This window comes from Pipistrellus kuhlii, unplaced genomic scaffold (genome assembly GCF_014108245.1).
Source record: "Pipistrellus kuhlii isolate mPipKuh1 unplaced genomic scaffold, mPipKuh1.p scaffold_m20_p_38, whole genome shotgun sequence".
Lineage (NCBI taxonomy): Eukaryota > Metazoa > Chordata > Mammalia > Chiroptera > Vespertilionidae > Pipistrellus > Pipistrellus kuhlii.
Window position 1 is genome coordinate 5179092 of NW_023425538.1, and position 15022 is coordinate 5194113.

The 15022-nt window shown below is 37.1% G+C and overlaps 1 protein-coding gene across 1 annotated transcript in view; it reads right to left on the reverse strand.

Annotated features, from left to right (window-relative positions):
* Nucleotides 1-250: 250 nt before the first annotated feature.
* LOC118702370 (cytochrome b-245 heavy chain) overlaps nt 251-15022 on the reverse strand; it is a 35466-nt gene continuing 20694 nt past the window's right edge. The window contains exons 8-13 of the mRNA XM_036408226.2: nt 13763-13855; nt 10694-10947; nt 8313-8475; nt 6558-6704; nt 3876-4000; nt 251-2799 (exon numbers count right to left, since the gene is read on the reverse strand). Coding sequence (XP_036264119.1) covers nt 2673-2799; nt 3876-4000; nt 6558-6704; nt 8313-8475; nt 10694-10947; nt 13763-13855 — 909 coding nt within the window. The 3' untranslated portion in view covers nt 251-2672. The remainder of the gene's footprint in view (nt 2800-3875; nt 4001-6557; nt 6705-8312; nt 8476-10693; nt 10948-13762; nt 13856-15022) is intronic.

A 15022-nucleotide genomic window follows, 5' to 3' on the forward strand; every position in this document is an offset into this window, starting at 1 on the left:
GGACTTCTTTGCCTTTTAAATTCTGATGTGAGGTGATACTTCCTTGTTCCTTATATCATTGATGTGAGGGTCACCAGGACAGTAGCACAGAACTCTATACTCAGTTTTCCCTTCCCAGTCCATAAATTGTGCAATGTTTGGTATGTCATATACAAAAACATAGGGAATCTCAACTCCACCGGGGCAGGAAAAAAAATCTTTGCTATCTGAATCCACACTTTAACACAAAGATCAACAACACAGACACCAAAAGAGTTCATTAATTTTAATATTGAGTACAGTTTCAATAGTTCTTCCTAAGAATTATCTCCCAGGGACCCCCAGGATAATCACATACCATACCTACAAGCATTAAAATTTCATAAAAGCAATATTGCAAAAACCAAAAAACTAAGAAAGGTCTTTAGAGCCTTGAGATTAAAACAATGCTTAGTTATTCTCTCAGTACTTGTTATTAAATGCTAAATACTAAATGTTAAAAAAAAAAAAAAGATGCACTGGTAGCTTGGAAGAAGCATGAAGAAGAAAGCTCTAAAAATGACAAGCACTTTTATACTCATTTTTTTAAATCTCATAACCAGGTTAACAAAGGACAGATTTCTCAATTTTAGTAACCATGTAGGTGCCAAAGGGAGAAAACCCTTTAGAGTGCCAGAGCAACAATGGAGTTGATTTTATTTATGTTACAATAGGTTAGTGGTAGCCAAGATTCCTTATAAATGTGGTTCCCTCTTTCCTCACACTTGGTGTCAAGAATTGAAAACAGGAAGATAGAGCCATAGTCATTGTAATAGCACAATAAAAATTTGTTAAATGAATGGATTTGTTAAATGAATGAATATGCAATGTGAGCAGGCTGAACCTACGTGGAAACTTTCCTGGGACATTTTGGGAAGATGACATACCAGCAGCAGACCTGACCTGTTAGTGTCCTGGTCATCCTGAGAACCCAAAAGAACAGCTGAGTTCTTACTAGTTCATCCCAGTTCCCTTAACATGCTCACTCATATCAAAATTTGTAATAAGAATTTCATATTCAATATCATATGTAATAAAAATAAAATGAGTATGTGCATGCTTCCTTCAATTACATTCATTACATATAAGACTTTTAAGTCTGGGGTAGAAACTGAACAATGTGAGGTCCCTTTCCCCTAACCTAACCTTTTGCCTTTTTAACTTTCTCTCATTCTTTTATTCTCTTTTCTCCTTCCAGCCCATTTCTTCCAAACCATGTCTTCTGCCTTTCCCCGTGCTTAGTTTTCTTTCTTCCTCCTTACTGAAGTTGAATAATTTTAAATATCTGTGGCTCCAGAGGGTTGGGCCAAGAAAACTATTTTTAGTTCACAGATACAAGAGCAAAAGAAAAAATGTTTCTGGCCATATTAACAATGATTTGGAGACTCTCTTTTGAACACTTAGATATCGAGAACATTCTATTGAGTGTAAATTCAATACCTACATGATAAGCTGGGTATTTTAGTTTCTAGGATATAAATTTCATGGTGATGATGATGACAAAACAATAAATCATTAGTCACACAATAAGAAGCATTTTTGAATGTGAGTATTTAAGTAAAACAAGGGGTAATGTTATTTAAAGCAGATGGACATATCAGATACATATTTGTCATAATTCTTAATTTTAAATTCACAAGTGGTTGGAGATCATTTCATTTTGCATTTCTTTCATAACACAGACAGCAAGACTAGAGAAACCAGCTTGCGTTACAGTAGAAGGTCCTTTCTCTGCCTCCATCTACCTTCTCTCAATGCTTCAAATATGAATGTGAGGGAACCTCCAGGACACCCTATTGGTTACTATCCTTAGCCTGTTCCCTACCTTCAGGAGCATCATGTTCCTTTGGCCTATAAGAGTAACAAAAATTATTTCCTTAGAGAATTCTTTTTAAGGTTTTAAATTAATTCTACCCTAGCATTATATGGTTTTAAATGTCTTTTCATTCATTCATTCAACAGATTTTCATTGAGTATCTATCTACTCTTTGCCAAGCATGATTGTATATGCTGGGTAATACATCAATTCCAGTTAATCTAATATTCTTTTGTAAGAAGAATATCTGACACAATTAATATGATCTATTGGTAAACTGAAGTATGCACAAATATCAATCATGTTAATGTTAAGTGTTGAGTCATTCTCAGCATATATTATTTCCTTCCACATGACAACAATGAGAACAAAGATGATACAAAATGGAAAATGAATAGCTACTTTCTGGTTTGCTTCTCCCTTTGGGGAATATACAAACCCATTTCCAGGTAGCCTGATATTGTGGGAAGACTAACAAATTTGGAGTCAGATGGCCTAGATGCATCCTAGCTTCATAAACTTCAGGAAGTTACTTCATCATTTGTGAGTCCCCGTTTTGTTTTTTATCCTAAAAACTAACTCCAGGAATCCTTGCCCTACCTTTCTCTGGCACGAGTGATAGAAGAAAAAAAAATGTTTATAAAAGTGGTCTGAAAACGATAAAGCCCCATTCAAATGCTAATTATCACAACCAAACAATCTGACATTCCTTTCAGGGAAAACCTTCACATTAGAATTTCTTTTTTTCCATTTTTAGGGGGGAACTTACATAATCAGCTAGCATTATTTGGGCATTCAATAGCATAACACACATATATTTTCTCATGAAAGAAACCAATTAGAAGTTTTCCTTATTGAAAATGAAATGCACTCCCCGAGGGCCAGACTCAGAGTTGGTGATGCTTTGTTTACTGAGGGTTTCAGCCAAGGCTTCAGGTCCACAGAGGAAAACTCCTATTCTGGTACTTTGAGGAAAGAAAGAAAAGACAGTTTCAGGTTTTGGGATGCCATAGATTACACAGCACCTAGGGGGATCTCCAAATGGTTTTAGGCCTCAGGGCAGAGCTCTGTTCCTTTTTCTTTTGCACAAATGGCTGGGTTTAGATTGCCCTGTGGGAGAGCTGCTCAGCTGTTTGTGAGGACAGCAAGATACTAAAATGGCAGTTAACTTCTCTGGAAAATGACATTCAAGCAAGGTTTATAGAAACCTCTACATAAAAAAAAAAATGGTGAATTTGTGAGTCTGTGAGCTACTTCCCTTCAGAGCTCTGTGTCTTCCCAACCCTCCCCAGCATCCTGAAATCAGGAACAAATCCACTTTAAGTACACCAACTCTGTCCACAGCTTGGTGTGGCTTTATTTTTTTACATTCGAGAGTCTGAATCCCTGCAAGGAGTGGTTTCAGACCAGTAGCCTCAGTGACAGCTTTTAATAATGCAGGTTCTTAGATTATTAAATCAGTGCCTGTATTTTGAAAAGATCCTTCAAGTGATTCATAAGCTCATTAAAGTGTAAGCAATCACCTTAAGGGTATATTTGCAGAGATTTCTTGAGTTTATAATGTATTCCAGCAAGATAAAGGATCCCCTCAAAGTTTCTTGATGGCTAAAGCTTTAGTGAGGGCAGAAAGGACCTTAGGATGTCTGTCAATTTATGATTTTAGACCCAAAAGCTAAAACTGAAAGTGGGGACAGTCTCCTTAATATGTATAAATTGTATTGAATTAAAAGCAGTAGAGACCCTAGTGAAATTTTGAAGGTGAAAGAAAAGAACCAACTTATGGTCCTACTTGGGAGGAATAGGATTCAGAATATTCAAGGTGGGGGCCTGAGAATCTTTGTTTCTAATAACTCTCCAGGTAATTTTGATGTGATTGAAAGACTCATCTTGAAGTCAGAGATATGTAGAACCTTCCATTAGGTATAAATATAAGAATCTGGGTAGTTTTATTTTCAATATACAAATATAGCCATATTTGGGAGCTGCTGCTTTTAGACAGACCACAAGCCTCAATAACACCTTGAAGCAGAAAATGCCTTACTTTGGGTGTTGACTCGCAATTGTCTTGAACTCATTATCCCAGTTGGGCCGTCCATACAAAGTCTTTTGTTTCAAGCCTGTGATGACATCTTTCTCTTCGTCATGGTGCACAGCAAAGTGATTAGCCTGCAGAATAGGAAATGAATTCAGAAAAAAAAAAAAAGACATGCTGTAGAAACATGTTTATTTTTTTCTGAAATATTTACATATATCACAAAGCAAGGGCAAACGACCTATATATTTGGATTAAGGCATGCTGTAGGGTAGAAGATAAAAAAGATCAACAGCCCTAGCCAGTTTGCACAGTGGTTAGAGCGTCAGCCTGGTCGGGGCTCATGAGGGAGGCAACCAATCAGTGTGTCTCTCATGTGGATGATTCCTTCTCTTCCCCCTCCTTCCTCCCTTCCACTCTCTAAAAATTAATGGAAAAAATACCTTCAGTGAGGATTACAAAAAAAAGAAGAAAAGAAAAAACTAGGTCTCCTCATGCAATTGATAAACTAGGAGGGCATACCTTGAAATATCAACATGAATAATCATATTTATAGAATAGGGTATGATGAGTGCTTTGGAAGAGACACAAGCATCTCAATGAGAGCAAAGGAGTTGGGGTAGGAGGCTATTCAGTCTTTGAAGTGTGGCTAGGATTCAAATTTTCTGTCTCACTTGTTTTTCTTTTGGTTCTGTATCTCATCTGTTCTATTAGTACTTTCTTTCTTTGCACTAATATATTTCCATTCCCACTTCTTTAGGGGAATCACTAAGATTTAAAACAACCATTGACTAAAATGCACTCATATTTTGATAACATCATGAGACATGAAATCAAGCCTAAAGCTGTGTGTGTGTTTGTGTGTATATGTCACATATTGATTTCTGCTACCATTTTAGGGATCTTCAGTTTGAACATAGATATTTTTCATAAAAGCAGCTAATTAAATGTATTTTAAAATTAAATCAGATTTTACATTCTCTGGGCAGGAAATGAATGAAGTAAGAAGGGTGGTTATTTTGGTTTAATAATCCTGTAGAGACTATTTTTGCAAAGCAAAAATAATCCTTTTTCAATACAAATAAATTTCCCATCAAAAACTTTATCTGGCTTTTTAAATATCAAAACTGCAAAACAATTTATATATTATAGAGTTTTTTCTGGGTTTCTTTTTTCCTTCTTTATTTTCATGTGTTTTTTTCTTTTCTTTTTTCTCGGTTTCACTTTTTATCAAGTATTTGTTGTTGTTTTGTTTTTAAATTGCAGAAGTTGCATCTTAAAACCATTTTTATGGACTAGCAATTTTCATGGTTATGTGTCCCTGGCCCATTTGCAACAAGACTCTTCTAAGACTTGGAGAATTTATGCTAAACAATATGCCAAAACCCAAATGAGAAAAAATCAATTTTCAAGGTACATGGTGCATGGGAAAGATGCCCAGGATTGAGGAGCCACTGAGACACAGGAATAGGCATAGACTCTTGCTGTAGCTCTTCTCTCAGAGTGACAACTTATGCTGTTTCCATGCAAGTCATTAATGTTTGCTTATTTATAAATGCTCTCCTCTTGGAATTAACTTGTTTTAGAGTTTCTCAATTGAAGCTCTTTTGTCATGTAGCACTAGATAATTCTTTGTTGTGAAGGGTTGTTTTGTGAATTGTAGAATGCTTACATTGCTAAATGTCCCTGGAGGAAGGAGATGCATACATATACATATATATATTATATATATATGTGATATATTATATATATATCACACATATATATTATATATATGTGTGTGTGACATATATATGTCACCTTTGTTAGATATATTTTGTTTTATCTACAAATGATAATAGCAAACTACTAGAAGTTGCTAAGAGTGCTGCTCTGGAACATTATGACTCTGCTAATTACTACTTGGATACTCTTGGGAAAATGACCTAACTTGTTCTGTGCGTTGGTTTCCTCATCTGTGAAATGTGGATAATAATAGTGGTTACTTCATAGGGTTGTTATAAGGATTCAATTGGACAAACTATATAAACACTAAGAACACTATTAGGGCCTGACCAGCGTTGCTCAGTGGTTGAGTGTTAACCCATATACCAGGAGTCACAGTTTGATTGCTGGTCAGGGAACATGCCCAGGTTGGCTCTATTACCAATAGGGGGCACTCAATTGGTGTTTCTGTCTCATGGATGTTTCTATCTCTCTCCCTCTCTCCTTTCCTCTCTCTGAAATCAATAAAAATGTATTTTTTTAAAAGAATACCTGGCACATAGTATATGTATTATGTATATTATAAAACATGCATACACTGGAAATTAAAGGTATGTATGTATATGTGTGTAGATATAAAGAGAAAAAGAGAGAGAGAGCTAATACTATCTTCTCATTACCCTGTGGATCCTCTGGTCTACCTTGTTTGAGACCCCTTGTGGTGTCATTTATCCTATAAGGTTAGTCTTGGCTTTTATTCCTTGTCAGCAACTTAGCTTTGATCTATTCCAGAGATATCAACTTTAAAATATCATCTCAATAGTCTGAATGTGTGGGGATATTGAGTGAGAGTGAATGGGTTGAATCACCGGAATCAATCAACTGTTCTTAGTAAAAACAGTGCAGAAGACACTTCAATAGCCAAAGGGAAGTCAGTAAGCCCTGGGCACTGTGGGAATGATCTGAAATTTGAAATCTTGTCCTCACCTGTGACTCATCCCAGCCAGTGAGGTAGATGTTATAGCTGAGGAAGCCAGGATTGTTTCTCTCCTGCATCTGGGTCTCCAGCAGCTGGAGCAAGTCTGCAAACCACTCAAAGGCATGTGTGTCCCGGCAGAGCCAGTAGAAGTAGATCTGAAAGAGGACAGATCATAAAGCAGATTATATTTAAACTAGTGGCCTGGTGCATGAAATTCATGTACATTAAAAGGGAATTAATTAGAGGAAATATTTTAATATTGCTATTTGCCCTTTCGCTATAATAGAAGTGTCAGAGATGAAAGAAAATTAGTAAAATATATATGAAATCTCCTTCCTGTCAGAGTCTGGGGCACACTGTGGGGCCCAGAGTTAAGTCCCCGCCCACCTGCATGTGCCTGGAAATCATGTGAGACCAAGACCTGGCTGGCCCCACCCCCATCAAGACCCGCTGGGCAGGAGGGCACAGCCTCAGGTCCCCCATCAAGCCCCTCCAGGTGGGGGGCATGGCCTCAGGTCCTCCTGGCCCCGGTACCAGGGTGGGGGCACAGCCTCAAGTCCCCCGGCCCAGCCTCAAGCCCCCCCCCCCACCTTAGCTGAGGTACAAGGACATGAGGGCTCGAGAATACAATGACCATTTGCACATTAGCTCTTTATTATATAGGCCCTGTCAGTCTTGACACATGGATTACTTACCTCTTCCCAACTTTTTCTTGTTGCTCAAAAGGTTTAGAAAGAAGTTTTTAGAAAGCTATAGACATTTGACAAGCTAGTTCACATGAACCTGCTCTGGCCTTCACATTGGCTAGGCAATAAATGAATAGCTTGGCTTCAAACATACAAAGTTTAAGAAAAATATTAGCTCAACTCTTTCTCTCTAGGTCTGTTCCTGCCTTCACAGAATTTCTGGATTCCCTCATACCTCCTCTCAGAAAGACCACTACAATCTAGACTAATCTAGAACCTCAAATCATAGAACTAATTCCCTGTCTGCTACTATCCAAAATTCCTGAGTTCCTAAGGAAAAAAATATTTCTACCCAAACCTTCCTCACATAGAAAATAAAAAAAGGGGAGAATCAAAAGTCATGATAAGTTTAATGTTCCCATTAGATGTAATATCTAGGGTTATTAGAATGTCTCATTTCATTAAAGATGTCCTTTATCATATAATGAAACCAAATTTACATGGGACAAAAAAAATCCTCTGGGAAATTATTCTGAAGAGTTATCCTAAGAAAGTAAAAGTTACATGAAAGACATGTCTCCTGCCCTCTTCCTGCAACAAAAGTATTGGTAGGCTGAAAATGAAATTGATCTTGGTCACTAACCTAGGATGATAGAAAAAATATCCTATATCCTCTCAATGGAACATAAAGAAATCATTAAAATAATTACTGTTAAGCCTGCAGCAACATAGAAAACCACTGTTTCTAGAAAAACAGGACATGAAATTTTACATCAGCATTATTTACAATTTTCTAAAAATATGTAAACATGTGGGGAATATTGAAAGAGAATATACAAACAAGGATAGCTATTGGATTGGGATTGTAAATACTTTCTCTCTACTACAACTTTCTTTCTTCCAAATTTCTTGTAATGTACCATTCTATATATAATATACAAATTCAGTATACTACTTTTACTAATGGGCCTACACTTCCCTTGGTCCCTGCCACCCTCAGCCACAAAGGCTCTCTCAGCCTTCACCTGCCAGAGTATAATGAATGTTCCAAGCCCTCTCAACAATAATGGAACCTACCTTTTTGAGCCTCAGATTCGTGGCATTATTGCAATATTTGTACCAGACTGACTTGAGAATGGATGCAAAGGGTGTGACCCCAATCCCTGCTCCCACTAACATCACCACTTCATAGCTGAACACATCTTCGCTGGCTGTGCCAAAGGGTCCATCAACAGCTATCCTGAAGGGAAGCATAAGAGGAGATGGTTACAGACATATCCTACTCTTCAGAGTGTGATGGGGCACATATTATTCCTAGGGGTTTGCAATATGTCACTTCAAACCAGGATTTGGAACACTTTACTTTGTGAAACAGCTTTCAAGTAACCAACTTAGTATGAACATTGGAGTTTGAAGTAGGAATTCTTAGCTTATTGAAAACATTTGGTAATTCTCAAGGGTATTTTGTTCATCTCCTCATCCCCCTTCACTCACAGCCTCCTCACATACACACATGTCTATACTATTTCTTGTCAGGGTGTCCCATGCTTGAAATTTCTGCTTATATTACACATTGAATTTAAGTGAGAAATTTCTATATCAAAACATCTTGTAGCTTTAATGTGTCCAATTTTCATCTGTGTATCCATTGAGTTATTCAACAAACTTTTTTTCAGCATCCACCAAGTGCCTAATACCACGTTAGGCATATGAGGAGAAGGAGGTAAAATGAATGATACATGGCATTTACCCTCAAATAACATGCACCAATTACATACTATTTTTTTAAATTTAATAAATCTTTATTGTACAGATTATTACAATTGTTCCTCTTTTTTCCCCCCAGAGCTCCCCTCAACCTGGTTCCCACCCCATCCTCTGCCCCACTGTCCTCAAACATAGGTGTATGATTTTTGTCCTGTCTCTTTCTGTACCCCCAATACCTCTTTCCCCCTGTGAATTGTCTGTCAGTCCACTCCATTTCTATGCCCCTGACTCTATTATATTCACCAGTTTATCCTGTTCATCAGATTTTTTTTATTCACTTGATTTTAGATTCATTTGTTGATAGATATGTATTTGTTGTTCATAATTTTTATCTTTACCTTTTTCTTCTTCTTCCTCTTCTTAAATAATACCTATCAGCATTTAATATAATACTAGTTTGGTGGTGATGAACTCCTTTAGCTTTTTCTTGTCTGTGAAGCTCTTTATTTGACCTTCAATTCTGAATGATAGCTTTGCTGGGTAGAGTACTCTTGGTTGTAGGTTCTTGCTGTTCATCACTTTGAATATTTCTTGCCACTCTTGCTGCTTTTAATGTGGTTTTGAACTATATATCCTGTAGTTTGCTTCCCTACATTTTGTTCATTTGTGATGTTTCTTTGTCTCTGCATTTTGGCTGCTTCCCTGAGTTGATAGAGTGGCTTTGTGTGCTAGGTGTCCTATAGGGTCCAGTGGCTCAGCCTCCCCAGTTACCTGATGTGGACACTCTTGGTGCACCCCTTTGTGGTCTGTGTGCAGTCTTGTAGTTAAACTTTGATTGTTGTTGGTATCACTGGGAGGAATTGACCTCCATGCCAATTAGCTGTGTGGATCAGCTGAGTCTATGCTGGGAGAACTTCTGTGCTAGAGACACAAAGACCTGCAAAAGCCTTCGTGCCCAACTTGGATGGTGCAGATCTCAGGGTGGAGCAGACAGCATTGGTTTCCCATCAGCTGTGCCCCAATAGGCTCCTGTGTCTCATGGTCCCATGGTAATCGCTGTAAGCACCTCTGAGAGAAAGCTGCCCTGGCATTCTGCCCACTGCCAGACAGTACAGTTTCTCCCCAAATGAGTTTGATTCCCCAGAGTCTCACCTGGAACTGGAGTTCAGTGCAGTCAGGAGCTTTTGTCTCCCTCTCTCTTGAGAAAGCCAGCCATGCACTCAGTTGCCAGTCCTCTCCATGCTTGAGTCTCAGTACCTCTGCCTCCCACAGCTCCTCTGAGTCTCAGTGTGCTTTTATCTTTCCTTCTAGTTGTGGAATTTCCACTCATCCAGCCTTCCTGTGGTTCTGGATGATGTCTATTTTGTCTTTTAGTTGTAGTTTTGAAATTGTTGTGCAAGGCAGCAGTTTAAGTGTTTACCTGTGTTGCCATCTTGGTTTCACTGCACCAATTATATTTTAAGAACATCTTTAATATACTATGTTTGCTTGTTAGAAAGATTAATATACCTTGGCCTTGATCCATATATATTGAAATTGATTCAAATATTTTACCTTTCATATAATATTTATAAATATGTGAACAAATACACCACACACATAAAATGGGGAACATAGAGATAGCTACCTATATTTGTAGAAGCTATGTATTTTGTCAAACTCAGGAGATAGTGAGAGATGGGGGAAGAGGAGCTATTTAGTGTCATTTTTCCTGAACTCATACGCTTTTGTTATATGTGCTTTGTACTCACTTAGGTAATTTCCAGGCATCTTGAAACTCCTGCTTATCACAGCCACAAGCATTGAACAGTCCCTCTGTCCAGTCCCCAACAATGCGGATATGGATGCTAAAAAAGTCTTCCTCAGGTGCAGAGGTCAGTGTGAAAGGGTGCCATTCCAGCTTGGAAACCTTGGGACACTTGACAAAAATATATTGTCCCACTTCCATCTTGAATCCCTTCTTCTTCATCTGTAGTTCGATGGTTTTGAAAGGATGAGTCACCACCTACAGAACAAAACATATCTCTGAAAACTACACTTTCCCCAAAATTTGCCTTTTCAGTGTCTGTATGGATGAGCTGAACTAAAATGCCACACCCAGGTCCTTTCTTCAGGGCCAACACAGCATTTCTTGCAGCAGATATCTCTCTCATTTGGGCATTGGCCTCAGCTGTAGCCTATGACCAATGATAAGCTGATGCCTAAGAAGAGAGGCTTGGCCCCTTTCCTCAATTTGGGACAACTCCAAGAGGCCATACTAACTCCAGCACTCTCTGTAGGATCATCTGAGACTGAAATTACAACCATAGTTAGGGTCAGCTTTTTTCCTTTCCCAATCTTGCCTTTCTTTTCTTTGATAGGTTCATCTGAGCACATGTTCCAATAAATCTTGTATATGTAGCTTTCTGTTTCAGAGTCTTACAAGGGAATTGAACCTAAGAACCAGCTTATTATCATGGCATGTTTTTCTCTCTAAGAAGTCAAGGCAGGGGCTAGAAACAGAAAGAAGTGATGATTTCCTGCTCAGTCTTCCTGTCTCCCCAGGGAATGAGAGCCTTAGCATCTGGATAGAAGAAGAAGAAGACCCTATTGGTGAGTTACAGCAACATCTCCCAAATCAAGTCTAACTATGTTTATCTGCCTTCGTCCTGAGTCACACCTCAAACCTGTCTGACTCTAGGCATTGTTTGTACATTTCTCCCTATTTGAGGAATACACTATCTTTCTCAAAGTCCTACCTACCTGTTGCCATCAATCCATATACAATACATGGAATTTGATAACATCTTTGTTTATAATAGCAAAAAGGGGAGGGGAACAGTACAAATGTACATTAATTGGTGAGTCAGTAAATAATTTTTAAAAATAGGACACAATAGAAAGCTTTCATTTCAATACAGAAAGTAATATATTGTTTCTTTGATGATTTCTGAAAAGCCTAGGACTTCATATGTACAACTGAAAACAAATTAAGAGATATACAAGGGAAGAAAAATAAATAGAAAAAAATAGCAGTTTCCCAATGTTGACTAATCTTGCTGAGCTTTTCTTTTCACCATTGAGAAAAAATAGAATGGGAATTCCTTTTAATAACAATTGCCAAGCATTTTGAAACTTGTGATTTAAATATATCTTATATGATAAAGCTGTAACCAACTTCCCTTCATCACTAAAATGGAGTTATAAAGCTTCATTTTGAAAACAGAAAATAAAAATTTATCAAGATTATTTTGAAAATTCTGTTTACCATGTTGCAATATTATATGGTGAAACAAATTTTTACCATACAGCAATTTTGCTACCACAGGCAAAATTAGGATTGAATTTAATAAAATGTGCTAGGGGACAGCTTTATCACTGGAATACTTATAGATCATGCATTGTTTCTTAAGTGTGTTTATATAAGAAGAAGATTAGTGTCTATTTTCTTCAAAGGAAAATAGTTTGCCTTAAAAATATGTTTAAGGGAACACTTACTTGGTTAGTCAGTTCTAGTCTAGGAAGGGAAATTTTAATGTAGCTCTTTTTTGTTGATCTATAGGATTTTTCTTATAGTACAATATAGGTATCATAAAAAGAGAACTTTTGTGACTTTTTGTATGTCCAGATTTCTAATGCCAGATGGACCGTCTTTACTATGACCTTCCTAAGTTGACAAGAAAGAAAAGTTAGGGTGAAGGATAGGAAGAATTTGTGCATATTGCAAAAATAAGCCATAGTAGTGTTTTGGTAAATACTTTTTGAAGTGAACTGAATTGAATTAAATTTTATTTGACAAAAATAGTCTTGTCTGCCTAGCCAGTGTGGCTCAGTGGTTGAGCACTGACCTATGAACCAGTAGGTCAGGATTCAATTCCTGGTCATGGCACATCCCTGATTGGATCTCTAGTGGGGGGGGGGGGGACATTCCAGAGGCAGCCAATCAATGATTCTCTTTCCCTCTCCCTTCCTCTCTCTGAAATCAATATATATACAACCATATTTAGAGTCAGCTTTTTCCTTTCCCAATCTTGACTTTCTTTTCTTTAATAGGTTCATCTCCTGAGAACATGCTCTAATGAACCTTCTATATGTGGCTTTAAATATATATATAGTCTTGTCTGGTGTTTCCTGAAACAATAATAAATTTAAATTTCTATTTATTTAGCTAGATATTATTTATTAATGTAATGATGAGAAGCATCATAGATTATTGGGGAGAAAACCACTGTATACTTAAGCTAGAAGACTCAATTAGTTTTTTTAATGAGAGAAAGTTTATTTATTTATTTTTTAAGACTCAATTCTTGATGCAGTTTAGTTAGTAACTTGCTTAAGACTATGGGCACTTTAATTTTTTAGTCTATGATCACATACAAAGCACAGAAAATGAGGTAAAGGGACCTGGGAAGCTATTTCAACCTCAACCAAAGTTCCCTGGTTCTTTTGGCATCTGAATATTTTAAGGCTCAATGTATGCTCTTTTGCACTCCTCTTGTTTCTCCACTCTTAACTAATCACATTATCATTTTATGTCCCTCCCATCTACACACACACACACACACACACACACACACACCACATTCATTTACACAAAACATTTGGGTTCATTTTTCAACAGAAAATGTGAACTTCTAGTTTATCCAGTTAAAAGAACCAACCATTTGATTATCAAGCTAAGTGCATTGAAATTAACTAGTTCATCTCTCTGCTCTAAGCTTAATAATAATTTTTAAAAAACTGAGTAAAAAAGAGCTCTGACCAAATGTTATAGAGAACTTGGGGAGATTTTTCCATGCTATAGTTAGATTCTATTAGTAATTTTTAAAACCAGCTAATACCTTGGTGATGACCACCTTCTGTTGAGATCTCCAAAACCGTACAAGCCTCTCACAGAGGTACAGGAACATGGGACCCACAATCCACTTCCAAGTCTATAATCAGAAGGAAAGATTTAATAAAAGGGTGATAGCTAATAAAAGATTCATGGGGACAAAACATTTTAGAAGTCAAGATAACCTTTGTAGCCTTTTAAAATAATTTATATTAGTAAATGTGTTCTACAATAGAAAGCAAAAAAAAAAATCTAAAATTAAATTTAAACATTGAGCCAGTAAAAATGAATATTCTCCAAGGTCATATTGTGGAACTGGGCAAGGCCATAAAGTTTCATATCTACAGTATGAAACTTTCCAAAGAGGAACTGTGCACAAGAATGGGACTTCCTCCTAGTATTGCAACAGCAGCTGCAATAACCCTACAGCAGAGCAAGGTTGGTTTCAGAATCAACATTTCTCTAAAAGATAGCATTTCAGCAATACCGTATTTTTAATGCAATATTGCAAATGCTTTCAGTTGTTATGTAGTCAAAATGAGACTTTTGCAAGATGAGAAATTTTATGTAAGAATTTAACTGTTTCTCCAATATTCTTGTAAGTTCCTAGGAACTATGCAATGCACTTGCTGAATAGGGACATACCCACAGATTTTCAGATTTTTTTAGATTCCCCACTTGTCAGAATTGGTGGTGTTTCAGAACACTAGAATTACCTTATAGCATTATTGGCTATATGGAAACATTTATGCTAGATAAATCCATTCCTAGACTCAGTAAGTTAGGTTTCTAGTTTAATACCTGAAGTAGTAAAGAATTTTAGAAGGAAATACCATCTAAAAGATGACATTCCAGAATGGATTCCAAGAAGAAAATAAAACCACAAAGTGCTTCTCATAGTCTCATATATGATCTTTCTATTAAATTATTTTTAGAAACTATTTATTGGAAGTTGAGAGTACCTAATTTAATACCTGAAGTAGCAAAGAGTTTTAAAAGGCACTATCACCTAAATGTTCCCCTCTCTAGCCACAGTTGAAAAATATCTACCCCAAAAGTCAGTATTGTTCTGTTTCTGGCCTTTGTTTTCATGGCACAGGCTTTTAAAACAGTCTGGGACCATCTATCTATTTATTGGGTGCCACCATGGGATTCCATTGAATGGAGCCAGGTCTTGGACATTGCCTCTAATATCCCCCAGAACCCAGAAGCTCCAGCTGTCTTCAAGGAAATATGCCTTCATCCAGCTTATAAAGAGAACCTGAAA